This window comes from Lentinus tigrinus (assembly GCF_003813185.1).
Source record: "Lentinus tigrinus ALCF2SS1-7 unplaced genomic scaffold L226scaffold_55, whole genome shotgun sequence".
Lineage (NCBI taxonomy): Eukaryota > Fungi > Basidiomycota > Agaricomycetes > Polyporales > Polyporaceae > Lentinus > Lentinus tigrinus.
In genome coordinates, this window is record NW_027137964.1 from 79935 (window position 1) to 107908 (window position 27974).

At 55.2% G+C, this 27974-nt stretch overlaps 12 protein-coding genes across 12 annotated transcripts; 5 read left to right on the top strand and 7 right to left on the bottom strand.

Annotated features, from left to right (window-relative positions):
• Window positions 1–702: 702 nt before the first annotated feature.
• On the bottom strand, window positions 703–2504 carry L226DRAFT_617274 (uncharacterized protein). The gene is made up of 3 exons (XM_067687009.1): window positions 2144–2504; window positions 1976–2086; window positions 703–1902 (listed from the first exon to the last, which is right to left on the bottom strand). The coding sequence occupies exons 1-3, from the start codon at window positions 2288–2290 to the stop codon at window positions 889–891; spliced, it is 1272 nt and encodes a 423-aa protein (XP_067529384.1). The 5' UTR covers window positions 2291–2504; the 3' UTR covers window positions 703–888.
• Window positions 2505–2888: 384 nt separating this feature from the next.
• Window positions 2889–4260, top strand: L226DRAFT_617275 (uncharacterized protein). Its single transcript, XM_067687010.1, has 4 exons — window positions 2889–3557; window positions 3608–3716; window positions 3776–4128; window positions 4183–4260. Exons 1-4 carry the CDS (start codon window positions 2949–2951, stop codon window positions 4231–4233), a joined length of 1122 nt encoding a protein of 373 aa, XP_067529385.1. The 5' UTR covers window positions 2889–2948; the 3' UTR covers window positions 4234–4260.
• A 1452-nt stretch (window positions 4261–5712) lies between these two features.
• On the top strand, window positions 5713–6166 carry L226DRAFT_526998 (fungal hydrophobin; the record flags this gene model as incomplete). The annotated part of the gene is made up of 3 exons (XM_067679087.1): window positions 5713–5951; window positions 6011–6048; window positions 6126–6166. 3 exons carry the CDS (start codon window positions 5713–5715, stop codon window positions 6164–6166), a joined length of 318 nt encoding a protein of 105 aa, XP_067529386.1.
• A 1171-nt stretch (window positions 6167–7337) lies between these two features.
• On the top strand, window positions 7338–7957 carry L226DRAFT_555390 (hydrophobin). The gene is made up of 3 exons (XM_067683056.1): window positions 7338–7623; window positions 7678–7715; window positions 7793–7957. The coding sequence occupies exons 1-3, from the start codon at window positions 7379–7381 to the stop codon at window positions 7831–7833; spliced, it is 324 nt and encodes a 107-aa protein (XP_067529387.1). The 5' UTR covers window positions 7338–7378; the 3' UTR covers window positions 7834–7957.
• A 299-nt stretch (window positions 7958–8256) lies between these two features.
• Window positions 8257–10321, bottom strand: L226DRAFT_540347 (pectin lyase-like protein). The gene is made up of 14 exons (XM_067681846.1): window positions 10227–10321; window positions 10100–10173; window positions 9994–10048; window positions 9571–9932; window positions 9465–9484; window positions 9361–9407; window positions 9272–9307; window positions 9125–9211; window positions 9029–9067; window positions 8773–8972; window positions 8635–8711; window positions 8444–8575; window positions 8334–8390; window positions 8257–8284 (listed from the first exon to the last, which is right to left on the bottom strand). Exons 1-13 carry the CDS (start codon window positions 10314–10316, stop codon window positions 8365–8367), a joined length of 1245 nt encoding a protein of 414 aa, XP_067529388.1. The 5' UTR covers window positions 10317–10321; the 3' UTR covers window positions 8257–8284; window positions 8334–8364.
• A 326-nt stretch (window positions 10322–10647) lies between these two features.
• Window positions 10648–12794, bottom strand: L226DRAFT_516669 (pectin lyase-like protein). The gene is made up of 12 exons (XM_067678482.1): window positions 12668–12794; window positions 12393–12607; window positions 12208–12336; window positions 11795–12156; window positions 11721–11740; window positions 11625–11671; window positions 11535–11570; window positions 11396–11482; window positions 11300–11338; window positions 10970–11246; window positions 10765–10896; window positions 10648–10707 (listed from the first exon to the last, which is right to left on the bottom strand). Exons 2-12 carry the CDS (start codon window positions 12558–12560, stop codon window positions 10682–10684), a joined length of 1323 nt encoding a protein of 440 aa, XP_067529389.1. The 5' UTR covers window positions 12561–12607; window positions 12668–12794; the 3' UTR covers window positions 10648–10681.
• A 140-nt stretch (window positions 12795–12934) lies between these two features.
• L226DRAFT_540349 (uncharacterized protein) lies at window positions 12935–14614 on the bottom strand. Its single transcript, XM_067681847.1, has 2 exons — window positions 13646–14614; window positions 12935–13582 (listed from the first exon to the last, which is right to left on the bottom strand). The coding sequence occupies exons 1-2, from the start codon at window positions 14451–14453 to the stop codon at window positions 13098–13100; spliced, it is 1293 nt and encodes a 430-aa protein (XP_067529390.1). The 5' UTR covers window positions 14454–14614; the 3' UTR covers window positions 12935–13097.
• A 515-nt stretch (window positions 14615–15129) lies between these two features.
• On the bottom strand, window positions 15130–16635 carry L226DRAFT_617280 (uncharacterized protein; the record flags this gene model as incomplete). Its single annotated transcript, XM_067687011.1, has 2 exons — window positions 15130–15691; window positions 15773–16635. Coding segments are annotated over 2 exons (1351 nt in total), but the record flags the coding sequence as incomplete, so codon positions are not given.
• Window positions 16636–17511: 876 nt separating this feature from the next.
• On the bottom strand, window positions 17512–18358 carry L226DRAFT_540352 (fungal hydrophobin). Its single transcript, XM_067681848.1, has 5 exons — window positions 18033–18358; window positions 17935–17972; window positions 17803–17877; window positions 17699–17736; window positions 17512–17634 (listed from the first exon to the last, which is right to left on the bottom strand). Exons 1-3 carry the CDS (start codon window positions 18290–18292, stop codon window positions 17837–17839), a joined length of 339 nt encoding a protein of 112 aa, XP_067529392.1. The 5' UTR covers window positions 18293–18358; the 3' UTR covers window positions 17512–17634; window positions 17699–17736; window positions 17803–17836.
• Window positions 18359–19904: 1546 nt separating this feature from the next.
• On the bottom strand, window positions 19905–20525 carry L226DRAFT_540354 (fungal hydrophobin). Its single transcript, XM_067681849.1, has 3 exons — window positions 20221–20525; window positions 20124–20161; window positions 19905–20061 (listed from the first exon to the last, which is right to left on the bottom strand). The coding sequence occupies exons 1-3, from the start codon at window positions 20475–20477 to the stop codon at window positions 20021–20023; spliced, it is 336 nt and encodes a 111-aa protein (XP_067529393.1). The 5' UTR covers window positions 20478–20525; the 3' UTR covers window positions 19905–20020.
• Window positions 20526–22799: 2274 nt separating this feature from the next.
• Window positions 22800–24205, top strand: L226DRAFT_540355 (uncharacterized protein). Its single transcript, XM_067681850.1, has 3 exons — window positions 22800–22869; window positions 23886–24057; window positions 24114–24205. The coding sequence occupies exons 1-2, from the start codon at window positions 22831–22833 to the stop codon at window positions 24021–24023; spliced, it is 177 nt and encodes a 58-aa protein (XP_067529394.1). The 5' UTR covers window positions 22800–22830; the 3' UTR covers window positions 24024–24057; window positions 24114–24205.
• Window positions 24206–24945: 740 nt separating this feature from the next.
• On the top strand, window positions 24946–27954 carry L226DRAFT_617283 (general substrate transporter). Its single transcript, XM_067687012.1, has 11 exons — window positions 24946–25031; window positions 25094–25142; window positions 25199–25368; window positions 25771–25829; window positions 25890–26094; window positions 26145–26539; window positions 26597–26886; window positions 26965–27047; window positions 27112–27217; window positions 27300–27403; window positions 27482–27954. The coding sequence occupies exons 1-11, from the start codon at window positions 24992–24994 to the stop codon at window positions 27538–27540; spliced, it is 1560 nt and encodes a 519-aa protein (XP_067529395.1). The 5' UTR covers window positions 24946–24991; the 3' UTR covers window positions 27541–27954.
• The last annotated feature ends 20 nt before the right edge of the window (window positions 27955–27974 follow it).

Here is a 27974-nt window from a genome sequence, read left to right on the forward strand (position 1 = left end):
ACTTGAAGCTGAGAGTACAAGTCTGTAAGTGGTCTTCGTCTCCGAGTCTGTGAGGAGGCTTCCTGCCAAAGGTGTACGCACTGCATTTATATTGCGAGTGGATATCGTCGCGGACCGGGGTATAACGGGGACGCTGGGAGTGGCGCGGGCAATGGTGCCTGATCAGCGAGTTCCGGTATCTCGAGTTCTCGGGACCGTGAAGGGCTACGAGCGACTCTGACTCTGAGTGCACAAGGATGGTGGTGGGAGTCAGACTGACAACGTCTCAAACAGCGCCGAATGTCAAGACTTACGAGAGTGTACTTTCGGAGAAGCTTTCTGATAGCGAGACAACTCTGCGGCCGTCTGCGGCCGTCTGCAGCCTCGCGGCTATCTGTCGATCATGCTACATTGACAAACACTTGAAACAAACATTGAGGGCGCCGGGGATGGATCGCGGACGCGGTATGAGGAAGGTTGCTGTTCCAGTCCAGGAGGAACACGGTGGTCCGACAGTAAGCACTTAGTCAAGTCACTGCAGGTGTAAATCGGAGTACAAATATACCCAAAGATCGAACTAAAAAATTCTTTTCGGTGCTTGAAACATAATATCAACACAGCAGCTCCGATTGGATATGGGCTCAGCTTGACTGTCTCACATCATCTAGTTTCTCTTGCAGTGTATTCCTGAACAAGACTGCCGATCATCCTACCTAGGGAGGCAAATTAATTCTGCTTGCAAAGCTTTCTCTCTCCCCGAACTAGTTCCTGCCAAAAAGCTCAACTACATCGACAGTTCACAAGAAAGCTCTATCGAAAGTCACAACTCAAGAAACATCTAAATAGTAGCGGCCAGCGTTATGCAGAACAACAGATCCCCAAAGAAAATTCACAGCAGACAGTATAGACCTAGTACTCGCCCGACGGACTCCGGCCAAGGCAAGACACAGTGCGGGCCAGCGGGACACCATCGTCCTCGTTGTCCTCCTCCTCATCGTCGTCGTCGTCAGCCTTGCCCATGAAGAGCCCGCCTACGCGCGTCACAGGAGCCCTTGAACCATCGCGAGACAGGATCTGCCTCTCACGAGGACGCCAGGGAGCCGGGACGAGACGCGAAGAAGCTAGCGTCACAGTCTGTTCGTGCGACATGCTGGACCTGGGCCCGGTCGCACGCGGAGGCGTAGCGTCGACATGAATTCCAGGGAAGAATTCGCCCGGGACGGTCTTGACGTTGCCGGAAGTGACGATCAGCGAGCAGCTCGTACGCCGCATGGGCACGGGTCCGCCGCGACTGTATCCAGCGTCAGAAAAGCTCGCGCTCTGGTTGAGCTTCGGCGAGTTCGAGAGGACGATTGTGCCCCTGCCAAGTCTGCCGGTTGTTCGGTTGCGCGTAGGAGAGGCGGGGACGGAAACGGTGCGACAGGAAGACCGACCAGCAAATGTAAACACAGCAGGTTTGGAGGTTGAAGCCGGCCGAGAATCGCCAGATGTGGCTACCTTCGCAAGAGCCTTGTAGGTACGTTTCTTCGAAGACGGGTCCAGTGGGCATTGAGGACCTGCAGTAATGTATGTGGGCGTGGCCAAACCGGGTGGTGCCACCAGTGTGCTGATGTCGAAATCCTCGTCGTCGTCATCGTCCACTGCTGCTGAGACCATCGTACCCCTCCTTCGCATAGGGACTCCTGAGCGACGAGCACGATCTACTTTCGCAGTCGAATCAATGCGAGGCGCAGGTGCCTTGGTAGGTCGACCTCTGACGGTCTCGTCCACAAAGGCATTCTCGTCCTCTGTAGTCAGCATGGGCTCGACAGACGTGGCGGAGGATATGACGGCTGCAAGTGAGCGGCGCGGCTGCTGGTGACGCATGCGCAAGCCGCTGGGACTCATTTCGACGGAGTGTTCGCGTGTCGCCTGTTTTGCGTGCTGGTAGTGTGACGGATGCCATTAGCTTGTGCTCTTTGCCAAACCAGGGCTCTCCGCAAAGAGTACGACTTACCCAGTCGACCAGCATCTCCCGCGCGGCCGGAGAGTCCCACGACTGGCCATCCAAATCCATGAACTCGGCCTTGACACCCGCGAAGGACTGCTGGAGAACCTGAAGGTCCTCCTGCCCGCGCCGCTAACATGTCAGCTCAAAATATGAAGGACTGGGTTGAGAGCGCACCGCGGTGACCTTGGACGCCTCCAAGTCCTCCATCTGCTGCTCGTGCTCCAGGATCTTTTGTCTGACCATGCGTGCTTGGGATTTGTCGCTCATTGGTGGGACCGGAGCAGGCCGCTTAGGGGAGCGAATCGTCGCGGAACGCTCCATGGCGTAAATAAAACTTGAGATAGCAAAGAAGTGCAGGGTTCGAGTAACAGAAAGCTGGGCTTGACCTGCAAGCAAGAAGAGAAAGCAAGATGGTGGATGGAGGCAAAGTTACGATATCAGTCGGCTCTGTGTATATAGTCGCGGATGCGGCTGACATCGAAATCCAGCCCGGGCTGGGCAATCGGAAATGTTGCCATCGAAGAATTCAGACGCGGGGAAATACTGCGCTGGTTAGTTCGGTGCAAAAACAACGAGGAATCGGCATCTTAAGGTCGGTGACGATGGTGGCTAGGGAGGATGCCAGCGGGGGCGGTTATTTGTACGTGTTAGGATCACAGGCTATCGGCCCCCCGATAGCGATCTTACCCTTCGCTCCTCGTTCTGCATACCACTCTGCCCATTATCATGGTACTGTGCAAGAGGTGTTGGTTATTACACCTCAGTCAGGTGTCGTGAGCGTTCTATGTCGGTGAGTTTGGCTACGGTCAGCCCTTACGAAGTCTGGGCCCGACCACGTGCATCATCATCAGAAATGCTGTGTGCACTGTGCGGCCCGGACGGGTTTGCGTAACTTTGTGAGTGGCATCGATTCGTGTGTGTAACTTCTTCAGCTTCAGCTAGCACACTCACCGCGAGCACCTCAGCTGGGTCCCCCCGCATGTCACTTCTTCCACAAGAGCTCTGGGATCGCACGATCGACTGCCTCGCCGCGGATCGTCACTCAGGTCCCTCAAAGCACTACGCCGACCTCCGCACCTGCGCGCTGACATGCCAGAGTTGGCTCCCGCGGGCACAGCGCCAGCTGTACAAGCACGTCGAGCTCGACAGGCTTGAGTCGACCAGGCTCTTTGCGCGGACGCTCGAGGAGTCTCCAGATCTCTGCCCATTCGTCAAGCGTCTCGAGTTCTGGTTCAAGCATGCGGACTGGAAGAGCCAGCTTACGCCAGTGGAAGACGTGCCGTTCCCAGCGCACCTCATTGCAGGCCTCACGAACCTCCACACGTTGCGATTCACGTGCGGCACATCGTCTTCGGGGGCTTGTGAAGTCCAGATCAACTTCATGAACAAGTGGCGTGAGTGTAGGCAGCTGCGTTCGCTCTGGCTGGAAGGATTCTTCTTCAATGCCGCCGTGGACCTAATCAAAATCATTTGGTCATTCCCACTCCTTGAAGAGTTGAATATCTTCAAAACCGCATGGCCCGAGGGCGACACGTCAGTAGATCCGGCGGAGTTCCCTGGTCATTGCCAGATGTTGACGAACGTAGATGTATGTATATGCCTGGATCTGTGGTATTCTGTTGCGCTGATCAGTCCCAGATGAGGGAGGCCCATCGAGTCCATGACCTCCTCCCACTACTGGGCCCGGCGATTCAGAAATTGTCAGTCGTGTTGATGTGGTATGTAACGGAGCCAGACTTCTACGCAGGTGAGCTCCATAGCATCTTTCCTGCCACTCCAACGAAACTCATGGGATTTCATCTGCAGCGATCAGTAACCTCCTCGAATTGCGCAGCATGCAGATTCAGATCATAGACCCTCACTATGACTGGTTGGCATCCGTACTCTCCAAAGTTCATTCTACGCGACTGGAGGAGCTGCTGCTGGACTTTTCTGTTATCAGCCGGGACGCGATAGGCCCGGTGCTTGGCATCTTCGCAAATGAGGCTCTCGACGAGTTGCTGTCGCACAAGCCTCTCGATGGTATTCGTCGCCTGAGGATCATAATGTTTAAGCGCAACAAGACGGGGAAGGCGGACGTAGAGAGGCTGGTACGGGAGGCGCGAGCGCTGCTCCCCCGATTCGTGGAACGTGGAACCATCGAGTGTCGATTCAACAAAGTGTGTCCTTGGTCTATCCGTACGATCTTGGGCCATGTTTGACCTTGCTGATAGGATGTCTTTGTAGAGTTGAAAGGCCTGACTGGAGAGGCATACGAGGACTAGTATACGTGAGCGATACTATGCGTGGTGATTGACTTCATCGTCTCGTCTCTCATATCAGTCTGAGACCAAGCAAGTGTTAGGTAGCGTCCGACGACTCCCTGCTAAGCTGGATCGTCGTTCGCCAAGCGGGTTTGCCCCTCCGTGTGTACGAACCGCAGCGACGCCCTAATCCACGAATTATGAAGTCACATCAACTATCCTAGACATCCATCTCTTAACTTCCCGGGACTCTCGTTTCATGTTCAGACATGGTCGAGCTGCCTTCGCCCTTCACAGTCATAATTCGAACTGGAAGTGAATAAACAGCGAATCGGATAGAGGTACGTGAGTAGAGTGATCGAACTATCTAGTTAGATCGTGATCTTCGCGCGAGCCGCTCCGGGAGTCCTCCGAATCTCGCAAGACAAGCCAGCCGCACCACGTCAGAATGCTCAGTGTCACGATAGTAACTATAGGTGTGCGTAGTCGGGACCGACATCCTGGCTCCACTGTGGCCTATGTCGGTTGTTCTAGCAAAGAAGTTGGCATCTACAGGGCCTTCGGCTGCGCCCGTTGCCGACGCTATGTGGCTATTTTCTGATACAGCATCGTGAAATATCCCTTTCCCCTCTGCCTACGGATGTTGGCCAGGCGGAGACGCTCAGAGGTATGTCCCTGGACGAGAGAACATCGTCAACTCGTATGCCACGTGCCTCTCGGACAGTCTACAGCCTGAATTAGATGCGCGGGGAAAGCCAGCTAGAAGTTACGTTTCAGTGGTAGACCTCGTGCTCGACATGACGTATGTCTTCGTGGTCGTAGAGCGGCGGCCCAAGCTTCCCGTCCTGGATTTTCCACATTCACGCGCCTTGACGGTGTCCGCAGTCTTCTCCTGCTAACAGCCACTCGCACGGCGAGTGGCTGAAGGAAAGTGTTGAAGGAGTAAGATACTGACAGCGATAATGTGTTGAAGCCGCGGATCCGTCGGAGGACGCAAGGGTACGGCCATCGGCAATGGTGAAAAGAAGCCGGAGTCAGAACATACTGAATAGGTATCGTGGGAGGTCGTGGATGTCATGTCAGAACTGCGAACCCGAGATTAAATGCACACTGCGCACCTGCGTCCGTTATCGGGCTGCAGCGCCCGAATGCCTTGGGCACATGAATGCACGAAGCGGTATAAACAGAACGGGTGAGGCTCCTCTGTCGGTGGCTTTGGCGACGATACTACCCTAGAACGAGGTGTGGAGTGAGATCGTGCACTGTCCTCCAGAATGAGTTCTTGATTCAGCACTCGCTGGCTGAACCCGATGGACGAGTGTCGCCTGACAAAACATACGAGGTGTCGTCACTGAGCCGGGGCTATGGTTTTGGTATGCTAATGGACAACGACGCTGAGCTCGGCTGCCTATATAATCTATGAGAGACTGCCCTCGAAGCTCCTCACTCGAACCGCACTCACCAGTCGTTCGCGTATTCAGCCTCAGCAAACTCGTCATCATGTTCGCCAAGCTCTCTACCTTCTCCGTCGTCGCAATCCTTGCCGTCGCCACCACCACGCTCGCCCAGACGTGCAGCACCGGACCCATCCAGTGCTGCGAGTCGGTCCAGAAGGCGAGCGACCCCTCTGCTGCGGCTATCCTTGCGTCCATCGGCGTCGTCGTGCAGGACGTCAACGCCCTCGTGGGCCTCACCTGCTCCCCTGTCACCGTCATCGGCGTCGGCACTGGCGACTCCTGGTAAGTGATACCAAGTTCAGCACAGGGAGAAGGATGGTCACTGACCTTTGGTACTATAGCGATGCGCAGACCGTCTGCTGCGAGAACAACTCTTTCGGTATGCGCTTGTCTTCATCCTGGCCTGGCACCGCATCTTGGATGTCATTCGAAGAACTAATGTCCTCGAACTCACAGGGAGCCTCATCTCCATCGGCTGCGCGCCCATCACTCTCTGATCGACGAGGAATCTTCTGTGTACGCACACACCTAAAGGGGGGTGCAGTTCGGATGTGGTAGCGAATGCGAATGTATGAAGTGTGACGTATAGTGTTGTATCGGTGTTTGAATGATGATATGGTGCCACTATTCTTGCGAGCCGTCCGTGAAGCTTCGTTGCAGAGTTCTACGGAGTTGAGTCTGAGTATGTATCACGGGATGCGGATGCGATAGACTTGCCTTCGGCATGTGAGAAGACATCGGCTCCGCCTACAGTCGGTATGGACGCTGAGCTTCGTGAAGGAACCACCTCCCTTCGGCTCAGTGTGATCGGTCTCTACAAGCTTCGGGCGTCCCCAAGCTTGGGAAATGAAGGCCACTCGGATAGCCGATGTCTTGGAGGAATATCGGACCATGCCTCAGGCTCAGGGTCTCACCCCTACGAGACCTGAAGAAGACGAACCCACCTTGTCGACAATAGTGGTAGGCCACATCATGATCAAGATGCATTTACGCATGTTCGCTGTGGAGGGAGCAATCAGAGCGGTACACAATGATGACGAGACCCCGGACAGACCTGACGTCGACTTGCGGAGGAATCTGCGGCCCTAGAGCGGCAGACCACATGCACAAGCATGACTGTCTCCACTTTCACGCGTTGTCGATACTGTTCTCCGCAGTCTTCTAGCCTACGCTCGGTGTCGTCGAACAATGGTCTCGGGAAGTTCAAGAGATCACAGGGTCCGTGTTGTCGACGGCCGCCATACAAGGATGCCGCGGACGAGGGTACCAGAGAGGACGTAGAAGGGTGGAGCGACAGTGATTAATATGTCGGAGCCTGGAAATGCTGAATTGGGGCTGTGAGACACAACACGTCATGTCAGGAACCGAAGTAATGACCCAGGAGAGTCGTCGCGCGGCCATGCATACGAGTCGATGGTGTATGTCTTCGAAGCCGGTGGTTTTTACCCGTGATACCCTAGAACAGGAGTGGAGTGAGATTCGGTATCATACTCGGCTGTCGAGGGTGGCTTCCAACAAGTACTCACATTGCAGGTGTTTGCCAGTATCGCATGATGACATACCAGGCTATGTCCAGTCGGGAGCCTCCCAGTGAACAAAAGCACCGAGGTCGCCTGCGTACGTATATAAGGGCTCAGTAAATGACACAGATCCTCACTCGAGCAGCACTCACCAGTCGTTCGCGTACCAGCCTCCGCACATTCCTCATCATGTTCTCCAAGCTCTTCACCATCGCCTCGCTCGCAATCCTTGCCGTCGCCACCCCTGCGCCCGCACCCGACGCGACCTGCAGCACCGGGCCCATCCAGTGCTGCGACACCGTCACGAAGGCGAGCGACCCCGCTGCCGCTAACATCCTCAAGTCCATCGGTGTCGTCGTGCAGGACGTGAACGCCCTCGTCGGCCTCACCTGCTCCGCTGTCACCGTCGTCGGCGTCGGTTCTGGTGGTTCTTGGTAAGCATTCTGTCTACGCAGAGCAGGGGGACGGACACTCACCCTAGCTTTCAGCGATGCGCAGGCTGTCTGCTGCGAGAACAACTCCTTCGGTGCGGCTCGCTCTTCATTCTAGTTCGATCCTTCGAAGTCGTTGCTTTGATACTGATTCAATTGCACCGTCAAACAGGAGGCCTCATCTCGATTGGCTGCGCGCCAGTCACTCTCTGATTCAGATATCGTCGAAGTTACGCACCAGGAGTAAGGTGCAGCTCTGGAATTATAGTGCGAATGCAGAATGTCGTGTATAGGCGTGTGTATCGGTGTTGAAATGATGATGCTATTGAAGTTGGCTAGTTCGGTTCGATCAAGTGTTTCCATTGACATAGTAGCCGCTCTCGGAAACAGGAGATCCACGAGAACTTTCCAGTCTAGAAGCGACGACGGTCGGATAACGCACGCTACAATGGCTCTTCAACGATCGTCGACGTTCATAACATGCGTGTTAGGTCATAATTCGCAATGCCATAGACGCACCTCCTCGTGCTCTCATCCTGCAAGCCTGCCACGGATTGCATCTCGAGGCATCAGCCACTCATCGTGTTACGCTCTTCAGGTCTCTACTGAGACTGATGACAGATACGACAAAGACCAAGCGTGTTCGGATACGATCGTTACATGCCTGCCTAGTGTATGAGCGAGACAGGATAAACTGCAGAAAGTAGACGTACTTTTAGTATTAGAGTAGCACAACATGCACTACTACGCCGTCCCGGTCGCATTGCAAGCTGTATCTAGCCATTCAGCATTGACAGTGTGGAAGTATAGCGACATAGCTCACCTGGAAGACCGAACTCGTTCACGACGTTCACGCATATGTAGCTCGGTGCCGTGCCTTTGGGCGGTGTGACGTCAATGTTTTCGAAGCGCATGTTCGGGCACGGCGCGGCCGAGCTGCACTGTAGCTCGACGACTAGCACATGCGGGCATCAGACCTCCAAAATCTTTACAGAGGACACGACAAGGACATACTAGTGTTACGTTGAGAGGTCCCCGTCCAGTCGATGAACGTCAAATTGCTGAACTGCAGCTTCGAAGGCGCATCACCGCTGCGGGATACATGTATCAGGTCAACCTTGGGACACCAGGCCTGCGGGCGAGACCACGTACGTATGTCCGCCATTCGTCTGATAGACATGGATGGGGAGGGTGACGTTGTCGAGCGATACGTTCTTGGCGACGACATTCGCGACATAGCCGCCCCCGCCCCCTCCGCCGGTAGGAGGCGACCCGTTCACGGTGCCTGTCCAGCTCTTGAAGTACACGCCCGAGCCGAGGTTGGGTTGGACTTGGGGATCAAGCCGAATCAGCTGGCACTTGTTAGCACGACCGTGATAACAAGCAGATCGAGAGGATGGGGGCTCACCTTCAAGTCCTCCAAGAGCACATGATCAACGATGTCGTTCTATGGGCCAATGATGAGCAAGTAGCTCTCTTTCAGTCGCCGAAGAGTCCCGCTCACGAATTGAACGTATTGGCCAAGCGACCCGAAGGCAATTCCGTTTCCACCCCGACAGGTGATGTCGTTCGCGAGGATATTAGTCGAGTTCTGTCCGAGACAAGGCGAGAGATGATGAGAGAACAGATCGAGAATGCTTGTTGGACGTACGCCTTTGATCGCGAGACAGTCGTCTCCACAGGTTATCTGGTAATTAATTGCTCAGTACATCGCAGCGCATGCAGAGATAGTGGACGTACATCCCAGTGTAAAAGTGTGATCTTGTCCGAGCGATACGTGTCAATTCCTGAGCGCTTCCCATCAGCACGTGCAACCTGGCTCGCCAGATGAGGGCCGCACATACCATCGGTGTTCGGGACAACACTAGAGCGGTAGACAGAGACATTGTCAGTGCTGGCCTCTATAAAACGCGCAGAGCTTAAATGCAAATGCAAGAAGGAACGACTCACTTCTGCCCCGCATACATCGGATCCTCGTTCGTCGCATTGCAATACATCCTATCATACAGCACCTCGCTCGAGTCTGCCACCGCATTGCACCAAAACGGCTGCTTCTCGATCCTGAAATCCCGCACCACGCCCCTGGTAACGTTCTTCAACGTGAAAGCCACCGGGCGCCCATCCCCGTCCTCGCGCGTCCGAGTGGCAAAGTACGACCACCACGGCTGGCCGTTCCCGTTGATCCCGCCTGTGCCGTGCGCGTCGATGGTGAAGTCGTGGCCCGTAACGACGAACCAGGAGGCTTGGTCTTGGATGAAGATGACGCGGTACGTGTTGTTCGGGTCGAGCCAGTACTGGATGTCGGGGACGAACTGGACGGGAGAAACGCGCGTGAGGATCTGAGTGAAGAGAGCCGGGCTCGAGGCGACGTACACTTAGGTATCCATGGAGCTCGACTGTGGACGATACAAGATCCCAAGTCATCTTCCTGAGTTGTGTCGTCAGCTATCTCGGAACACACTCAAGAGGTGGAGCTCACCTAGTGATGTTGTATTCTCCCGACGCGAAGACGGTCGTTCCGAAGTGGCCGCATCTAGCGATCGCGGCTTCAACCTGCAAAGAATGTCAGCGAGAGCAGAAAGGAACAGGTTCAGAGCAGGGCATACCTGATCCGTATCGTCCTTCCCGGGACCCAAGGGCGCGACAGTACATACGTTCGTGGTGGAACCTCTGGCTACACTCCCTAGTCCGATCATGAGACATATAGTGAACAGCGTTCCGAGCATCCTGGCTACAAGGGTGACGTGAGCTGGAGGTGCGACATGCGTCGCCGTGACCTTCTTAACTGCTGGAGTGAGGTCACGAGTGACCAAGCGCTCTAGTAGGCGGTCCGGACGAGTACGACATAGAAGTTACCGTTCACTAGTCGGGCGGATGCAGTCGGCTCCGGTAGCTCATGAGAAGCAGCACTTCAGAAAGCTTGGAATATACCTGAAGTCGAGGATTTAGCCGAGAGCAGCGAAGGAGGTGTGAGACTGCGTACCTGCAGGATCTTTGACTATATACATGCAGGGTGCGCAGAGAGGAACCGCCAAATCATTGTTGAATACCTATATGTACATCAAGCCGTCGTTATCGTACTACACCCTATGTGAGCATCAGCATGATGCACGCGCTCTTGAATGACTCAAGGAGAGAACCTACCAGGAAGCCCAGACTCGCTGACGACATTGACGCACTTGACCGTAGCAGTCGTTCCAACGGGCGGGGCGACGTTGAAATTCTCGAACCGCATCCATGGGCAAGGTGCGCCGGAGCTGCACTCGATGTCAACCACTACCTCAGTTAAGGTTGATGTCAAAGATAACGTCAGTCCACGCCCGATAACACGAAGGACAGATAGACATACATGTGCTCCGCTGCGACGTCCCCGTCCAATCGATGAAGCTCAAGTTGCTGAACTGCAGCGTCGACGGCGCATCTGCCGAGTGCCCGCCGTTCGTCTGGTACACGTGCACTGGGACCGTCACATTATCGAGCGACACGCCTTTGGTCACGACATTCGAGACGTGTCCCCCGCCGCCGCCTCCGCCAGTGGGAGGAGAGCTGTTGACGGTACCGGTCCATGTCTTGAAGTAGACCCCGTTGGCCATGTTCGGCTGGACCTGCGGATCGAGGCGGATCATCTGCGCGCGGTGTCAGTTACGAATAGAAAGGTGCGAAATGTGCAAGTGCGAACCTTCAGGTCCTCGAGGACGACATTATCAACAATGTCCGGCTGGAGATAGGTGTGCATGTCAGTAAGAATGCGATTCACGAGATGAACCATACCCACCAGATCAACGTACTGGCCTAACGATCCGAAGGCAATCCCGTTCCCGCCACGGCATGTAATATGCTTCGCGAATATGTTCGTCGAGTTCTGTGCGTCAATGAGTTATCAATATGTCCATGAAACGAGGGGGAGGACGTACGCCCTTGATGGCGAGGCAGTCGTCTCCGCATGTGATCTGGGAGTCCAGTTCAGATATGTTATCGGTGCGCGAAGAGTTGGAAACACCCACATCCCAATTGTAAAGCGATATCTTGTCGGAACGATAAGTGTTGATACCTATGAGAAGTCAATCCAAGCGTATCCGGAGCATCATAGATCAGCTTACCATCCGTGTTCGGCACAGCGCTGGGCGGACGTATATGAGCCACGAGGAGGATGAAACAGGTGAAAGAGACATACTTCTTCCCTGCGTACAGTGGGTCCTGGTTCGTCGCATTGCAGTACATGCCATCATACACGACCTCACTCGAGTCCGCCACAGTGTTGCACCAAAATGGCTGCGACTCGATCCGGAAGTCCTTCACGAGCGCACGCGTCACGTTCTTCAGCGTGAAGGCAATCGGGCGTCCATCGCCGTCCTCCCGAGTGACGGTGTGGAAGTGCGACCACCATGGCTGGCCGTTCCCGTTGATACCACCGGAACTGTGCGCGTCGATGACAAAGTCGTGGCCTGTGACGACGAACCACGAGGCTTGGTTCTGGATGAACACGACGCGGTACGTGTTGGACGCGTTGAGCCAGTAATCGATGTCTGGGACGAACTGATGTGGATTGTTAGCCAACCGTATGGAACGTAGCCACGTCTGACTTACGCTGAGGTAGCCGTGCATATCAACCCTAGAGCCAACGAGGTCCCAGGTCATCTTCCTGGTGACGTTGTACTGCCCTGGTTCGAAGACGGTCATGCCATAGTGACCGCACTTCGCAATCGCGGCTTCAATCTAACGTTGGCTTGAATACAGTATTGACCTCATAGGAGAATAGGGTGACGCATTACCTGGTCCGTGTCGTCCCTCCCGGCGCCAAGTGGCTTGAGCGTGCATGTCTTCGAATACGACCCCCTTGGCAATTCTCCGGCGCTGACGAGCACGGCTGCGACCGCAGCTAGTAACGCCCCAAAAACAGTACGCATATCGTCTCGCGAGAGTCCGGACTGAGGACGCATGCGCTGTCCTCGCGGTGTTACTTATGGAGGTCGGCGGGGGTCACGAGCTGATGTGCGGCCCGGAGGGATGAGTTCGGATGAAGATGAGTGTCCAATGACCCACTCACCACTGCTCATCAGATGCATAGAAGGAAACGAACTTCATCAGCCTATGGCTCTTTTCCAACGGTTACTTTTCTCCCGATTGCCTCATGATGTTGTTCAATCGTTGAAGTCCTCTCCCAAAAGCCTGAGGTAGTATCCATCCGGCAGCCAGTAGAGGGGGTTTTTCATGTAATTCTGACAGAATATAGATGGAATGAAGATTCCAGCGCACATGTGATGCCGTGGAGGTTGTTGAGGTTCAAGCCCAAGTTCAAGTTGTGCTCGCCGACGCTGTCCGAGTTCTCGGGATATTGTCCCTTGCGGCCCGGGCGGGCCGATTACTTGCTACAGTATATATATAAGCGCCCCACGCAGAGAAACGGTAAGCAGACGAAACCAAACGACTGCCTAGTTAATCAGTACTAAGTCTAAGTACTTGAGTACTAGAACACGTTAAGGAGCGTATGCTGTGAATTCGAACGTCAGCCTGTCATTGGCTTGAACATAGTTCACAAAACCCTCGAACGCATCAATCCACCGGGTCGTAACTTCCTCACAATCTTCGTCCTCCTCCAACGGCGATACCTCCTCGTCGCTGGCCCCTGGGGTGCCATCAATCTGTACTTCGAGACTGAACATAGTCAACTTCGGGTAGCGGGTAGCATCCGTCAACACGCGGGACAGCCGATGGCCCGAGGCGCGATCGACGGAGACGGCAATTTCATGCCAGTCGGTCATGTTCAGGGACAATTGCTCCAGGTGGTTGGAGAACGCGGGGCGATTCTCGAGTAGAACGCATAGGGACCGGAGGAAGGAGGCGCTCTCGAAGTTGTTGTCTGATGAGATCCAGGATGGGAGGACGTAGTCGAGGTGGAGGGTCCGGAGGGCTTCGCATTCCCGGACCGCGTGGAACAAAGACGTGTGGAACGACATTCTTTCTACAAGCGCGAAGCGGCGTACAGTCAGCGCTAGCTATGAGCAGCAGCGAACAATGGACGCACCATCGGAATCATATTCGCTCCCTGTCATGATCCAATCACATTGGTTGCGTTCCCCAGTCGATATGTCAAGGTGGCGCAGGGAGGTCTTCATGGCCGAAATGAACGGGATCCATCCATCGTGGTGCTCGAACAAGTCTTGCCATCGAACACAACGAGCCACCAATGTCTCCAATCGCAGACCATCACCGAACTCCTCCAGCAGCCGTCGCACAAGCTCGTACACCGGAAAGCTCGGAGCATGCTCGATATCCAGAGTCTTCAGACTGAGAGGAGGTTTGTTTTGCGCCACCGACAGCGCAGTCGGGCTCCTGTGCATCGGGGGCATCGGCATGCTTGCGACCAGGACTCCTTGCAGGGTGAGTCGCTCGAGCCGGGGAACGGCCTTGAGCACGGAAACCACCTCCCGAGCGGGATCCCAGAGCATCATGCCGTCGTTCAACACGAGCTCACGAAGCTCCGAAAGAAGCGGAAGGGGGAAGGACCCAAGTACATATGGGTGCTCGAAAGGGTTCCACAACCTGCCGCGGTCGTCAGTCTCTCGGTGACCCGACAAGTCCACTCCGAGGCGGAGGGTACGGATGTACGATGCGATGGTATGATTCGACTCGAGTAGTTGAGCAAACTCGCGCGTCCGGTTGACGGAATGGGTAGTTTCGACGAGCTCGGTGTCTCGGAAGAAGACTTCCAGAGCGTACGGACGGAGGGCGCCGCATACATGCGCGCATCTGAGAAGAGAAGGTGGGTCTGTGAGCAGACAGTCCAATATCTTGAGGAGAAGTTCGGGAGCGAGTGTCGTTAGGAGTGGCATGATGACGGTGGATGATGGCGGATAAGATGATGTGCGTGGTAACCGCCGTCCTCCCGTACCTTTGAGTTTGCAGACCTCGTGCGTCTTTGTTGCCAAAAGCGATCTTCCTTGGTTCCCATGCCGAAGACAATGGACGACCAATACAGAGCGTTTACTATGCAAAGCCCGTTCAGGGCACTTCAAGTTGTAGCCTCTGAAAACCGATGTCTGTGTATCGTCAGTACATCGAGCTATCCCACAGAAGTGACTCACCCTGCATTATGATGGTGTTGAAGGCGAGTGACGATTAAATTCCCCGGCGACATATACCGAGACCCACCCATAACACGTTGGCGAGGAGCACATATAGCTGTCCGCAGATCAAGCTTCGTCGGTGCACTGGGCGGACGAGAGACAGTGCCGCGCGGAAGCAGGACGAGGAGGGCGCGATCCTCTCAATTGTTTCTCACGAAAGTACACCGTCCTACTAACGTGGGCGCGCGAGAAGGGGGTGGTGGGTGGGGTTAGACAGGCGTGTGGAAAGTCAAACGAGCATGCTGGAGGTTGCGAGCGTCGACGTCGGACGACATGATGGGGAGAGGGAAAACTACATCGGCGAGCTAGCGCCGGTGCACCGCGTGGCACACTCGTTAGGATATCCTCATGTCCTTGTATTACTGTGTAACGTCTATACAAGCCCAGTACACATGTGTAGATAAAGAAAAACGGATGTATGATAGATCAGTACTACATAGGTACTCCTAGAGCTCATTACGACGGCGCAGAGAACACTGTGAACTTGAACTTAACTCTGCCATGATCTTGCTGAGAATAGGGCAGGAAGCCATCGAATACATCGATCCACCGCATGAACACCACCATATTCTCCTCCTCCAACGTGGGCATCTCCTCGTCGCTGTAGAGGGCGTCCTCGACCAGAACTTCCAATCGGAACATTTTGAACTCTGGATAGTGTTTGGCGTCCGTCAACACGCGAGACAGCCGATCGGCCAGGGTACGATCTACCGAGACCATAATCTCATTCCAGTCGACCATGTCCAGGGTCAGTTGCTCCAGGTGGTCCGAGAGCGCGGGTCGACTTTCAAGAAGAACGCAAAGAGACTGAAGGAAGTCTGCGCGATGCAAGTCAATAGACCGGCGTGAGATGATCGTTGGGAGGATATAGTCAAGTCGAAGGGTCCGGAGGTCTTCGCATTCCCGGAGCACGTCGAATAAACTCGTGTGACACGACAATGTGTCTGCAAATGTGAACGGCATAGTCAACGCGAGTCGGGGTGAGCTGACAGTAGAGAACAATGCATATAGACAGATACACGCACCGTCGGAACCTTCGCGCCCCGCCAGCATCCCATAATCGCGCTCCCCAGTCGATATGTCGAGGTGACGCAGAGAGGCCTTCATGGCCGAGATGAACGGGATCCATCCGGCGTGGTGTTCGACCAAGTTTTCCCACTGAGGACAACGGGCGACCAACGACTCCAGCCGCAAACCGTCACCGAACTCCTCCAGTAGCTGCCGCACGAGCTCGTACAATGGAAACTTGGGAGCGTAATCAAGTTCCAGAGTCTTCAGACTCATATGAGGTTTGTCCTTCGCGACTGGCAGCGCCGCAATCGAGCCTTGAAAAGTCCTCGGAGTCGGGGACATGCTTGCAACCAGAACTCCTCGCAGGCGGAGTCGCTCGAGCCGGGGAAGAACTTGAAGCATCGCAACCACCTCTCGTACGGGGTCCTTGAGCATCATGCCGTCGTCCAGAGCGAGATCACGAAGATACGAAAGACGATGTAGATGAATGTTGCCGAGCACATATGGGTACTCGGAAGGGTCGGCCCACGTTTCGCGGCCGTAGCTGATTCGCATGTCCTCGAATAACACGTTGAAGTGCAGCATCACCGGGGAAATTGGACCATCTCGGCGACGCGACAGGTCAACTGCGAGGCGGAGGGTACGGATGCACGATGCGATTGTGTGGTTCGACTCGAGTAGTTCGGCGAACTCGCGGGTCCGGTCGACGGACTTGGTGGTTTCGACGAGCTCGATGTCTCGGAAGAAGACTTCGAGGGCGTACGGACGGAGGGCGCGGCATACATGCGCGCATCTGAGAAGAGAAGGAGGGTCCTTGAGCAGACAGGCCAATATCTTGAGGAGGAGTTCAGGTGCCAGAGTGGTTAGGAATGCCATGATGATGGGTGGGCAAGACGCTGAGTCGTAACCGCCGTCTTCCCGTTGGCCTTTTAACTTTAGAGCCTCGCTTTAGTACGTATCTGAGACCATGAGCGGTGTTCCTTTGTTCTCCTGGCAGGTGCAGAGGACAATGGACGGCCAATGCAAAGCGCTGGTTTTATATTGGCGCTTGTAGGTGTATTGTCAGCACTTTGACCTATGACATATGTGGCCAATTTAGCGACTCGCCACAGCTTTAAGCGAGAGAGAGAGATTCAGATCTACCAATGACATATATCCCGAAATCCACCCCTAGGGTGTCGGCGAAGGGCACGTCTAGTGGAAACAGAAGTTGGCTCAAACCCGCGAGTACGCGATGGTCATCTTGCTCATCAGCATAATTAAAGCTTGACATATAACTCACGCATGGATGTGCTGTCTCGAATCATGGTCGACGCTGGCGGGCCCGACAGGAAGTGTAGTGATGGTGGTGACGGTCAACTTCAGTAGCGCCGGTGGCTGCCGCGCGACCCACAGGCTTGCTTCCTACCATCATCATCCGACCAGCTGTAACGTCTCCCGCCCACGGCCAATGGATCAGGAAAAAAACGTAGAGGTAAGGATATCACTCTATGTTTCAGGAACTCCCATTTGGACGGGCGCATATCATATATCACTCATACGTCACGACTAGCGCTGCGTTGGCTTCCGAGTCTGTCCCAGAATGCAAGAATCTCGGCGGGCTTGTACCTGATCCGACTGTTTACCAACTCGACTACGCTGTCTGGTGCATATGGGTACTATGCTATGGTACTTACATTAGACTCGGAATCAACGCGATGGCCCGCCGCGGACGTGGAAACCAAACAGCAGAATCATGAATTTCCGACACATATGCCATAACTTGAACGTGTATAGTAAATTCAATCATCTTCAACGAGCCAGATTCTCGTGATAGCGGCCTTCATCCTCAGCAACAGCTCTTCTGAGACACACGGGGACGCATCCGATGGAGATCCTACGGCGATGACAATCAAGAAGGTGAGTGCGTGCATCGCAACATGGACTGTCTGCAAGCTTACCAAAGGACTTGATCTCACAGCAGATGGCGGTCGCAGAGCTACATGTCCATATCCGCGTTAGACCGGTGTTCAAACAGTGACAGTGACTCGGGTGATGAACGTACCAGGAGCCGGTGATCGGGGAGCCTTCCACGTCTCTCAGAGAGTCACGGGAACACATCCGATGGAGATGATTCCTCCTGCAACGATGCATGGGTGAGTGCTTCAAGACATCCAATGTCACGAAAAGGGCTTACCGTGCGAGTTGTCCTCGCAGCAGACTGCATTCGCGTTGCTATATCACAGTACTACGATCAGAGGCCTTTCCCCCACTGCGACGGTACGAAACACTCACCAGCTTCCGCCGTTGCCGACGCCGATGACGGTGATCGGGGAGCAGCTGAGCCCGACGGCAACGTCGACGCTCTGTAGGACGATACCGAGGAGGGCGAGGATGCCCGCCGCAGCGGGGTCGCTGGCCTTCTGGACGGTGTTGCAGCACTGGATGGGTCCGGTGCTGCAAGAGCCGGAGACCGACCCGCCGCCGCCGCCGGGGGTCGGGGTGGCGACAGCAAGGATTGCGATGGAGGCCATGGTGAGGAGTTTGGCGAACATGGTGGATTGAGCGAGGCGGATGAGTGCTGGTGCGAATGCGAGTTTGAGTGAGTACGAGAACGACTGGTGAGTGCTCGATGGGAAGAAATGTGTGCCAAAGCTGAGCCCTTATATACCAGCCGGAGGCCTGTGGTAACGCCAGCCTGAGCTACCTCGAACAAGCCACATGACGGCCTTGAGCGTCTCAACGCCGCTATGACGAGGCGAGTGGTCGTCTTTGGTATTTCGAGGGTCTCCGTTCCTGACTGTTACTCTCCTCTCTTGACGGATGCTCGATGGTCAAACACCTTCATTCCACAGTGGCGTTCGCTTGGGTAGTAGATCGGGCCCAGCGACCGTGTCAACACAGCCTGAGCTCCACCTTTCAATCAACCTCATGGTGGACGGGACAAAAAATTTGGAGGCAGAGGCTTGCACTCGACGACGCTGGATTCGGTATGTCACCTACTCCTCTGTCTGTTTCTTTTCTGTCGCCCGCTGAGATTTCTAATCGCTCGCTCCATCACGACGGGATAGAACTCCTTCGAGGGGCAAACGCATCGAAGCGGCCATTCTGTACGAGGCTGTCTCTTTGTAGCGCCAATGCTCGGTCCAGGTCCTGCACCGTTCCAACGTGATCGCATATTTGCTTACACCGGGTCTGTCATGTCAGATGTCAAAATCGTGAAGTTTTCGGCGCTGGGACATGCCGCCCGCAGTACGTCCACCGCCTTGTCCTCACATATGACGTACTTGGTCCTTGCTTTCCACGGTATGACCGAACCTTGTCATCGCTATCTCGTCTCTGCACAGCTGCAGACTCTTGATGTTTTTATGGTACGGGTTCAGCAGGACAACCGCGCTCTCCATCACCACGCGCAGATTGTATTGCTCCACTGTAACCTCAAGGGTCGGCATGCACGAGGACTCCAGGATCGCATGCCACCACAAGGTGCCCACGTTCATCTCCGTTGTACTTGAGCTGATGGCCGCTCTACGTCCAGGGTTTCTGGGGCATCCCTCGGGAAGGATGAAAACGAGGGTACCAGCAGGTTACCTGTGAAGTCGTCGCGAAGGAGGCACCCACGACCTCCTTGACGTTGCGCGTGCCTCGGAGGGTCCTCACACACGACTCTCCACCCGCTCACGCGCACGAACTACTCGCGGCAAGCATATTGCAATATTCAGGGCGCTGCGCTCGACGCCTCCGTTCTCCTATCAGGAGCAGTCTCATACTTGGTTTGGACCTCATCATTCATGACGACAAGGAGTCTCCGCTTCCCAGTGCCATCGACGCCTATTGGGTCGCATAGTATGACATTTCCGACGCTCGATCTGCCATCGCGGCCCGGTCAGTGTATGAGTCTGACACGCCTTCAATCACCCTTGTCTTCAATTCGCCAGCCCATAATCTAACCTTGATGGGTACTCCGGGGCGACTCTGCTGCGTTCCCAATCGAAAATGACCGCCGTCTACCCGGGCTGACGAGCGCAAACTATGTACTTCTGCGAGGGACGCCAGTACGTCTTATGTCATTTATATCTTCGTACGGAGCCCTGTCGATGCCCCCTCACAGACGCGATAGTCGCGCAGCGTGCAGGCTCGCACATTTTCAGACAAAAATAGCATGTTCCGCCGGATACGATGTCAAGTTCGAAAACTGCAGTCATCAGGATACAGAACTCCGAAATCCAACAAATCGACTACTTGAAGACTTCTCCGTTCTCCGACCTTGCAACAGTCCGATCTCAGAGAGTCACAGGAACGCATCCGATGGAGATGAGTCCTCCTGCAACGATGCATGGGTGAGTGCTTCTAGACATCGACATTCAATGCCACGAAAAGGCTTACCGTGCGAGTTGTCCTCGCAGCAGACTGCATTCGCGTCGCTATACCACAGTACTACAGTCAGAGGCGTTTTCCCGCAGGCACAGTACGAAACACTCACCAGCTTCCGCTGCTGCCGACGCCCACGACGGTGACGGGGGAGCAGGTGAGCCCGACGAGGGCGTCAACATCCTGCACGACGACCCCGATGGAGGCGAGGATGTCCGCCGCAGCGGGGTCGCTGGCCTTCTCGACGGTGTCGCAGCACTGGATGGGCCCGGTGCTGCAGTCGCCGGAGCCCGACCCGCCCCCACCGGGGGTCGGGGTGGCGGCGGCAAGGATTGCGAGGGAGGCGATGCTGAGGAGCTTGGCGAACATGGTGAGTTGAGCGAGGTGGATTGGTGCGAATGCGAATGCGAGTGTAGGTGCGAGTACGAGTACAACTGGTGAGTGCTCGATGGGGAGAATCATTGCAGTAATGGCTGACCCTTTATACCCCCAGGAAGGCGACCAACGAACCATGACGTCGACGAATCGGGACTGGACAGCACGGCTAGCATGAACGCAGAGCCTCGACGCAATGACGAGAGCGCGCACCTCGTGAGCAGGGTGCTTCAGGTGAGTGCACGGGTACTACTGAATATTCTGCTCCACTTTTGACAGATCGACGACGGTTGCGGGTTCTTGTTTCAAGTTCGTGACTTCGCTTGCGGTCCTAGGTCGGGCATGAACTTCGAATGTATCATAGCTGCTCCACCCTCGAACTCAACCATCTGGGCGACCTGCGGCCTACAACTCCCGGCGAGGTCTCATGATCCATGATGCCAAAGGGGTTCAATTCGCCTCTCCTGGGCTACTCAGAATGACTGCATGGACCATCATGGTCGACCATTCGCTCCATTGGTTCCGACGCAAAGACCGGATTGCACATCGTAACCATGAGATCTCGGTCCCGTCTCTCCGCTTCTGTTCCAACGTCACATTCTAATTTCTTACAGACTCCAGGCTTCTACCAAACGACGGTGTCAGAGGAACAGAGCAACGTAAGTACCACCCGCAGTACCTGCGCAATGACGTACCCCGGGTTTCCTAAGTCTCCAAGGTACGTCCGAGCGCACGTGTGTCTGACACGCCGCGGGATTCTGACGGGTCCGTCTGTTCGTTGTTACGGCAGCCTCAGCGTTGCGGTAGGTGAACATACTGTATTGCCCCACTTACTCGCGGTGCACATGAGGACAAGAGCCGATTCTCCCGCCATGTTCAGGCACACTGGAGCGTCTTTGCCGGAATTGGGGTACCCATGAAGTCATGTAGACGAAGTTACGTTGGCTGATGTCCCCGTCGTGTGTGTTTCGTATGTATTCGTACATGTAGGGTGCCGGGTAATTAAAGACTCCAGCGGCCGCACGTGACGAGGATATTTGGCTCAATAAGGCAGCTCAAGCGCCGGAGTCGCGGGTTGTCGACGGCGAACTTGCATTCCTTCTCAATGGGGGTAGGCAACGCCCTGCCAGAAATTGTTAGCGCGCGGCCAAGCGCCTTACCGGCGTCTAAGGAATAGATAATCTATGCCGAGATGCCGCCCAATCTCTTCACCAGTGTGTCACATAGACGCTCAATTGAGTGGCTGAAATGGTGCAGCTTCCATGGTCCCGTTTTCTGCAGTCCGCTATTGCCCTCCGATAAGGTTCGAGTTTGCGTGATTCATAAAGAATCATGATTATAAAGAATTTCTTTGGTGTCGATTTCCGTGGGGAAGACTGTAAGTGGTAGGAACTCCGGTTACAAGGGTGCAGCAAGTCACTGTACTCGCATTTGCCATTGTTTTACCTAGCTTACCAAAAAAATGTACGAGAGAATCTATGTAAAATTGCGCATAGAATCAAACCCAGCAATTTTTGCGTGATATAATCGCCAACAGCGGACTGCAGAAAGTTGGCACTTTGTGGGCCAACGCATTTAGGCGCTCGTAGGGGTTCAGTAAAGTAGCAGTGGTTGTCGCCCCAGAACCCCAAACATCACTCCCAAATTTTCAGAGAGGTAATAGTAGCATACTATGCAGATATATGTAAATTTTCTCTGCCTGAATGTAGGCAGAATACAATGGCCAAAATGGGCTCGTCATTGCATCTGGTCACGTGACCGTTGCGTTCACCATGTTTCCCAGCCATGAAACCCACATAGCGAACTTGACACCTCTATAAACACTTATAACACAGTCAACATAGTTAATAGAACGCTTTGATGAGGCTTTCCAGCATCATACAAAAGGGAATTAGGTGCTACACAGAGATGACCATAGAGCACCCCTCTGAACACGGCATGAAGTCTTATCTGTAAGGCGATAAGATGAGATTTCTGTGATCTGGCTGATTATCCGTTGTTTTGACGCCGGATCTTCGTTATCTCTTTGATAGACGCTGGCCGTCGAAATAGTAGGGGTTGCCGCTCCCCATTCTCAACTACTACTTCTCTTCCTCTCTACGAGCCGCCGAAAGTACCTTCCGTACTTCTGTTCTGCTATATTCATGGGCTATCAAATTGTACGCTTGCTTTCTGCACTGTCCTGACGGTGAAGCGAGTCCGACACGTCAACGCGAATCAACGCGAAGCGAAGTCGCCTTTCCTTGGGGTTGCCCTGCGCCGACAAGGGCCCGTTGCGCTACCATCGCCAACTAGCAAGGCGCATCTGTGGATTCGGGAACGCTGTACGCATGGCGAGGTAGTGTGCATGGCTGGGTGCCCGAGAGGATTATCAGCGAGTTCTACGGTGAGTTGTATAGCCTAGCTATCACGGTTGCAGACATCCACCGCAAGGTTAGTGGAGAGGAAACCATCTTTGTTCCCTCATCTTTGAGTCGAGGCTTCTATACGACCAGGCCTTCAAGTTGACAACTCTTGTGAAAATGTGCAGTTGTCCGCGAGCGCTGTCCCTCTGCGTCCCCGGGCATGCGTTCGGGATCGTCGACGCTCATCGTGCCCTTTATTTTCCCGTCGTTGGCTTGCATGAATACAAAGCGGAGCTGCACAGCGCTACACAGGCGCATTCCCGCTCCCCTGTCTCTCAGTCGCATCGCACATTAGCAAGTACTTTCTGCGCTGAGAGCTCGCGCGTCCTACTCTTCTGCGCAGTATCTCACGCTGGCTGTATGCGGGCTTCGGCGCGAGCGTATTTGGTACTTACGCGTTCGTCTGTCCTCTGCACTGAGTCTGTTGTAACTTGTGGTGCGGTATGCTGACTGTCGCGGGCCCCATCGAGCAGGTGAGGTCCCCGTCGGATCAATTTGGCATTATCATGGTGACGCGGTGTGCCTGTCGTACTGCAGGACCATGGTTCTCCGCAAGTCGGCTTGCCAGTGCGTCCCTGGTCAACCAGTAACTCGCGAATGTACCACCAACTCGGAAGACTTGGCAGCAGGATGGGCTCACTATGGCCAGCCCGCTGCAGCCTCCGAGCGCGGGAACAGGGGCCCTGCCTGCCGCGGCGGTCAGCAGCTAGATTACCCCGGATCGCCGATCTCGCCGTTACACCATAACGCTCTCTCGTCCAAGGGCGCCGAGTCGTACCAGGGTGCGCGACGCACTGGACGGAGGATCCGGGCAAGTCGGGGACTCGGATGCAGCCGCGCGCGCAATGCACAGGAGGATCAACTTTGGCCCCGCACGTGTGTCGCCGATCGGCAGGGATAAAGTCTTGAGAGTCGAAACAGCGAAGTAGCTGGCCAGTTGACTCTGACTGTTACTGTAAGTAAGTCCGGGCGTACTCATTGTTGTCTCATCTTGTAGGCCGCACTGCAATGCGTTGCTGCGATCGGCGTGTCCGTCTTTGTGGCGTCCGGCCCGGGGTGGACCCTGGAGTTGGGCATAACCTCGCAAACTAGTGAGTACTCGTACAAGCCGTGCGGCTCGGTCGTGTGGGGGTAGTACAGCAAGGCTGGAAGACTGTTGATGGGAAAATGTGAGTAGGCTGGAATGTGCTTCCGAATCCCTAGAAGTACTGATTCATGCGTTTAGCCCGACAACTCGCCGCTGGTGTTCGGACGCCCGCATTGTCACTGTCACTGTCAGGTTTCTCGCCGGCGTGTATGTCATGTGTCCCATCCCGCAGTGGGCCGGTACAGCGCCACGCCGTTTTCGGAGCCTCGCGCTCGCTCGGTGGTGATCATATGTAGGTTCTGAGCTAGGCCATGTCTAACTGCGAGATCGGCATCTAGTGTCCCTGCAGGGTTCCTGGCCTATCCGCAGCTTTCCTGGCCGAATGAAAATCATTAACAAGGCAGAAGATCCATCTGCTGCTTCTCATCCTCCCGTTCTCGCGGACGTGTGCCGAGGCCCTTTCGAAATTGTGACACGACCGAGGCCGACCGCCTTCTCTGGCTGTGTGCCAACGGCCCAGATGAGTTGAGTTGTGTGCCAAGTATACTCTCTCCTCGTGTGAGTCGTTCACCGTAAGGTTGTGTCGCCGAGTGATGCAGAGTCTCGGACGGCCGCGCGCCTTCTCGGACGAGTCTCAGCTGATCGGGCCCTCGTAGCCCCCGCATTTCCCGACAGATCTTGGAACGCTGAACAGACAGACTTAGGGAGTGGTGTGAGCTACTAGCCTCTGCGAGCGCATCCGCGTCGCTTCTCGATATGAAATGTACATTAATGTGGGGAGGCCATTGGGAGAAGTGGCGGCCCGGTGCCGGGCCGTGTGGGGTTCAGGGACGGGCTGAATGATGGCTTCCCCGCAATCTCGATCTGCGGCCCGTGGGGTTGGCAATGGTAGAGTGTGACCACAAGGAGCGTATAAAAGCCCCCCGCCATGAGATGCGCCCGCCTTCGGGACACTCTTCTCCTCCCTCCACCTCCCCTTCACGCCGTCGCCTCCTTCAGCGCACTCGCACGGCAGCATGATCAACGACAGCAGGTTTCAGAACATCCGTGTCTACTGTGCGTACGCCCCTTCGTCCATAAATCTCGTTCTGTTTGCTGATGGGCGCGCATACACCCAGGGCTCGCGTTTATCGCGTACTGGGGCATCGTCCTCTTCGGTTATGATACGTGAGTCCTTTGACGCGTTCTCGCCGCACATATGCGCTGACAGACGTCGTCGATAGTGGTATCGGCGGTGGTGTCGTCTCCCAGACGTACTTCAAGGAACACTTTGGTCTCCTCAACCCAGACGGCACCACTAACGCCGCCAAGTCCGATAATGTCTCCTCTCTGGTCGTCTCCGTCCTCCAAGCTGGTGCATTCTTCGGCGCACTAGGCAGCGCGCCCATCTCAGGTGAGCATTTCTTTCTCGCCATGTTCCGGCCGGGGTGCAGGATTTTTTGGCGGGATGGTCGGTTGCGAGCGAACAGCGTCCCATGACGTTGCATGATTGCACAAACGGTCCTTGTTCGGTTCCCCAGTGCCGGGCGCTTGGTCTCCGAAAGATCGGGACATACGACCAAAAGACGGGGGCAGAGTCAGGACAGTACCGCGCTCCAGCAACCGCGATGCAATGTCGCTCTACAAAATCGACAACGCATACACTCGGGTACGGGGTGGCGGTGTGAATTCTGCATTTGTCGAGAGTACAGCTATGCCTTCTTACCCCTTGCGTCTCGGCTACGTTTGCCCCTTCACGTAACCTCGTCTTCGTCGCGACCCTGTCGATGATTCCGGTGCTAACTTGGATCCACAGCTGCAATCGGGCGGAGATGGTCCCTTCTGTCCTTCATGACGATTTTCAGCGTTGGTGCGGTAAGTACAGCCGCATATATGCAAGTGTGAACATGAGCTAATAGTAATAACGCGGCGCAGATTCTTCAAACCGTCGCTGGTGGCTCGCGTGGCATTGGCTACATCTATGCTGGCCGTGTCGTCGCTGGTGTGGGCATTGGTGCAATCTCTGCTGTGGCGCCTGCCTACGTGTCCGAGTGCTCACCGAAGGAAGTCCGTGGCCGTATCACCGGTCTGTTCCAGATCATGGTTGCCGTCGGTGTCATGATCTCGTATTTCATCAACTGTGAGTGCCAAATATTCACTGCGAGATGCCCAGGCTCATCCGTCCCCCAGTTGGCGTTGGCTTGCATATCACTACTGGCCCCAACGTCTGGCGAATTCCTTTAGGCTTCCAGCTCGTTCCAGCCGGTATCATGTCTTTCGGTCTACTCACTGTGAAGGAATCTCCCCGTTGGCTGGCGTCCAAGGGTCGTAACGAGGAGGCTATCATGAACCTCGCGTACCTCCGGAGGAGGCACGTTGATGACGCGCAGATCCGCATGGAGATGGCTGAAATCGAGGCTGCGATTGAGGAGGAGCGCGCGGCGCGCAAGGGACTCGGCTTCCGCGAGGCATTCCTCGGCAAAGGCAACTTCATCCGGTTCGTCATTGCCGTCGTCATCTTTGTCCTCCAGCAATGGTCTGGCCAGAACTCGGTCAACTACTACGCTCCCCAAATCTTCACATCCGTAAGTGCTTCGTGTAATGAGTAAATGTGCGTGCTGACACCCCGCTGTCTTGAATAGATCGGATACACCGGCACGAAGAACTCGCTCCTTGCATCTGGTATCTACGGTGTCGTCAAGGTCGTCGCAACCGCGTTGTTCGTGTTCTTCCTTGTGGATACCCTGGGGCGTAAAATGGCACTGTTCATCTCGGCCATGGGCATGGGCACGCTGTTCTTCATCATCGGCGCGCTCCTCAAGACGCACCCGCCCCCGAAGGACGGCGCCGACCCGCCCCCCGCAAGTAAGGCCATGGCCGCGATGCTCTACATCTACGTGTGCTTCTACTCCATGGGATGGGGTCCGCTTCCGTACGTCTTCTCTCATTCATGCGGCTGAACCGCGGCACCTGGCAACTTTTGGCTGACCAAGGGTTTGTATGCTGATAGATGGGTCTACGTTTCGGACATCTTCCCGACCCGCACTCGGCACTACGGTCTAGCCACCGCGAGTGCGTCCCAGTGGCTGTTCAGTACGTCTTCTCTGTTATTGCGTCCGCTGTCATACACGGTCCTGACGTCGGCGTCCTCTTCTAGACTTCGTACTGTCAAAGGTTACGCCCACGCTTGTGACGGACCTGGGCTACAAGATCTTCCTGATGTTCGCGACGATCAACATTGGCGGTATGGGCGTCTTCGCGCTGTGAGTCTTCGTTCGCTCCCCTCACGCTCTGTCGTTGTCGTCTGGGTTAGTGCACTGATCGCTCGGTCCCGTACGCATCTAGGCTCATTCCGGAGACGAAGGGCCGCTCGCTCGAGGAGATGGACGTTATCTTCGGGACGATCACCGCAGAGAAGCGGAAAGCCGATATCGAGAAGCGCGAACGAGGTGCGTACAGTCGCTTTTCATGCAATCTCTCACCCCGAGGTTCTCACGGTGGCCTCACGCTCTGTGCCGTTCTTCTAGCTATGGAGCACGAACAAAACGAGACGACCTCGGAGCAGTCAATCGATAAAAAGGTCTGAGCATGCTCCGCTCCGGCTTCGTGTTCGTCGCCCGTCCTCGCTGCCCTCGTCTGTGCTTTGGTTCGCTATACCGCTATCTACCATCTCCATATCCACATCTGCCCTCATCTAGTCCTTCACGCATCCATGCTACGATCTACGACAGTCTCCCGATACCTCCATGTATATGTTACGAGTTTGGAAGCCTCACGGGCACGGCGCGACGCGCGTAGTTTATGCTTCCGTTTGGGCCCAGCTTTCATGCTAGTAGTCCTGATGTTGTACGTGCCGTTCCCTCGTTCTTGTTGTATTTTACCCGGTGTTGTACTAGTATTTCTCCTCGGAAGATATCGGTGTCTGCTGTCGCCGAGTTATCCTGCCGGTGCCGCTGGCCCTCCTGCGCTTGTCGTCCCCGCAGCCCGCATGACCCAGCACATATGTACAATGCATATGTT

What these genes read in the sequence shown, in the direction of transcription:
- L226DRAFT_540354 (XM_067681849.1), bottom strand. Translation starts at nt 20,477, where the DNA reads ATGTTCGCCAAGCTCCTCAGCATCGCCTCCCTCGCAATCCTTGCCGCC. An exon ending in GTCGGCAGCAGCGGAAGCTG is followed by an intron (nt 20,162 to 20,220) that starts GTGAGTGTTTCG and finishes ACTGTGGTATAG; the next exon opens with CGACGCGAATGCAGTCTGCT. An exon ending in CTGCGAGGACAACTCGCACG is followed by an intron (nt 20,062 to 20,123) that starts GTAAGCCTTTTC and finishes GCATCGTTGCAG; the next exon opens with GAGGACTCATCTCCATCGGA.
- L226DRAFT_617283 (XM_067687012.1), top strand. Translation starts at nt 24,992, where the DNA reads ATGATCAACGACAGCAGGTTTCAGAACATCCGTGTCTACT. An exon ending in GTCCTCTTCGGTTATGATAC is followed by an intron (nt 25,143 to 25,198) that starts GTGAGTCCTTTG and finishes CGTCGTCGATAG; the next exon opens with TGGTATCGGCGGTGGTGTCG. An exon ending in GGTATGGGCGTCTTCGCGCT is followed by an intron (nt 27,218 to 27,299) that starts GTGAGTCTTCGT and finishes GTACGCATCTAG; the next exon opens with GCTCATTCCGGAGACGAAGG.
- L226DRAFT_516669 (XM_067678482.1), bottom strand. Translation starts at nt 12,560, where the DNA reads ATGCGTCCTCAGTCCGGACTCTCGCGAGACGATATGCGTACTGTTTTT. An exon ending in ATATGCACGGCTACCTCAGC is followed by an intron (nt 12,157 to 12,207) that starts GTAAGTCAGACG and finishes AATCCACATCAG; the next exon opens with TTCGTCCCAGACATCGATTA. An exon ending in CCACTGTACGCAGGGAAGAA is followed by an intron (nt 11,741 to 11,794) that starts GTATGTCTCTTT and finishes ACGTCCGCCCAG; the next exon opens with CGCTGTGCCGAACACGGATG.
- L226DRAFT_540347 (XM_067681846.1), bottom strand. Translation starts at nt 10,316, where the DNA reads ATGATCGGACTAGGGAGTGTAGCCAGAGGTTCCACCACGAACGTATGT. An exon ending in GGAAGGACGATACGGATCAG is followed by an intron (nt 10,174 to 10,226) that starts GTATGCCCTGCT and finishes CATTCTTTGCAG; the next exon opens with GTTGAAGCCGCGATCGCTAG. An exon ending in TGCTCTTGGAGGACTTGAAG is followed by an intron (nt 8,973 to 9,028) that starts GTGAGCCCCCAT and finishes AACAAGTGCCAG; the next exon opens with CTGATTCGGCTTGATCCCCA.
- L226DRAFT_540352 (XM_067681848.1), bottom strand. Translation starts at nt 18,292, where the DNA reads ATGTTCGCCAAACTCCTCACCATGGCCTCCATCGCAATCCTTGCTGTC. An exon ending in GTCGGCAACGGCGGAAGCTG is followed by an intron (nt 17,973 to 18,032) that starts GTGAGTGTTTCG and finishes ACTGTGATATAG; the next exon opens with CAACGCGAATGCAGTCTGCT. An exon ending in CTGCGAGGACAACTCGCACG is followed by an intron (nt 17,878 to 17,934) that starts GTAAGCCCTTTT and finishes GCATCGTTGCAG; the next exon opens with GAGGAATCATCTCCATCGGA.
- L226DRAFT_540349 (XM_067681847.1), bottom strand. Translation starts at nt 14,453, where the DNA reads ATGCCACTCCTAACGACACTCGCTCCCGAACTTCTCCTCAAGATATTG. An exon ending in GAGCGAATATGATTCCGATG is followed by an intron (nt 13,583 to 13,645) that starts GTGCGTCCATTG and finishes TCGCGCTTGTAG; the next exon opens with AAAGAATGTCGTTCCACACG.
- L226DRAFT_540355 (XM_067681850.1), top strand. Translation starts at nt 22,831, where the DNA reads ATGGCTGGGTGCCCGAGAGGATTATCAGCGAGTTCTACG. An exon ending in GATTATCAGCGAGTTCTACG is followed by an intron (nt 22,870 to 23,885) that starts GTGAGTTGTATA and finishes CTCATCTTGTAG; the next exon opens with GCCGCACTGCAATGCGTTGC.
- L226DRAFT_617274 (XM_067687009.1), bottom strand. Translation starts at nt 2,290, where the DNA reads ATGGAGCGTTCCGCGACGATTCGCTCCCCTAAGCGGCCTGCTCCGGTC. An exon ending in AGGCGTCCAAGGTCACCGCG is followed by an intron (nt 2,087 to 2,143) that starts GTGCGCTCTCAA and finishes CGGCGCGGGCAG; the next exon opens with GAGGACCTTCAGGTTCTCCA. An exon ending in GGGAGATGCTGGTCGACTGG is followed by an intron (nt 1,903 to 1,975) that starts GTAAGTCGTACT and finishes TCACACTACCAG; the next exon opens with CACGCAAAACAGGCGACACG.
- L226DRAFT_617275 (XM_067687010.1), top strand. Translation starts at nt 2,949, where the DNA reads ATGTCACTTCTTCCACAAGAGCTCTGGGATCGCACGATCGACTGCCTC. An exon ending in GGAGCCAGACTTCTACGCAG is followed by an intron (nt 3,717 to 3,775) that starts GTGAGCTCCATA and finishes TTTCATCTGCAG; the next exon opens with CGATCAGTAACCTCCTCGAA. An exon ending in TCGAGTGTCGATTCAACAAA is followed by an intron (nt 4,129 to 4,182) that starts GTGTGTCCTTGG and finishes CCTTGCTGATAG; the next exon opens with GATGTCTTTGTAGAGTTGAA.
- L226DRAFT_555390 (XM_067683056.1), top strand. Translation starts at nt 7,379, where the DNA reads ATGTTCTCCAAGCTCTTCACCATCGCCTCGCTCGCAATCCTTGCCGTC. An exon ending in GTCGGTTCTGGTGGTTCTTG is followed by an intron (nt 7,624 to 7,677) that starts GTAAGCATTCTG and finishes CCTAGCTTTCAG; the next exon opens with CGATGCGCAGGCTGTCTGCT. An exon ending in CTGCGAGAACAACTCCTTCG is followed by an intron (nt 7,716 to 7,792) that starts GTGCGGCTCGCT and finishes ACCGTCAAACAG; the next exon opens with GAGGCCTCATCTCGATTGGC.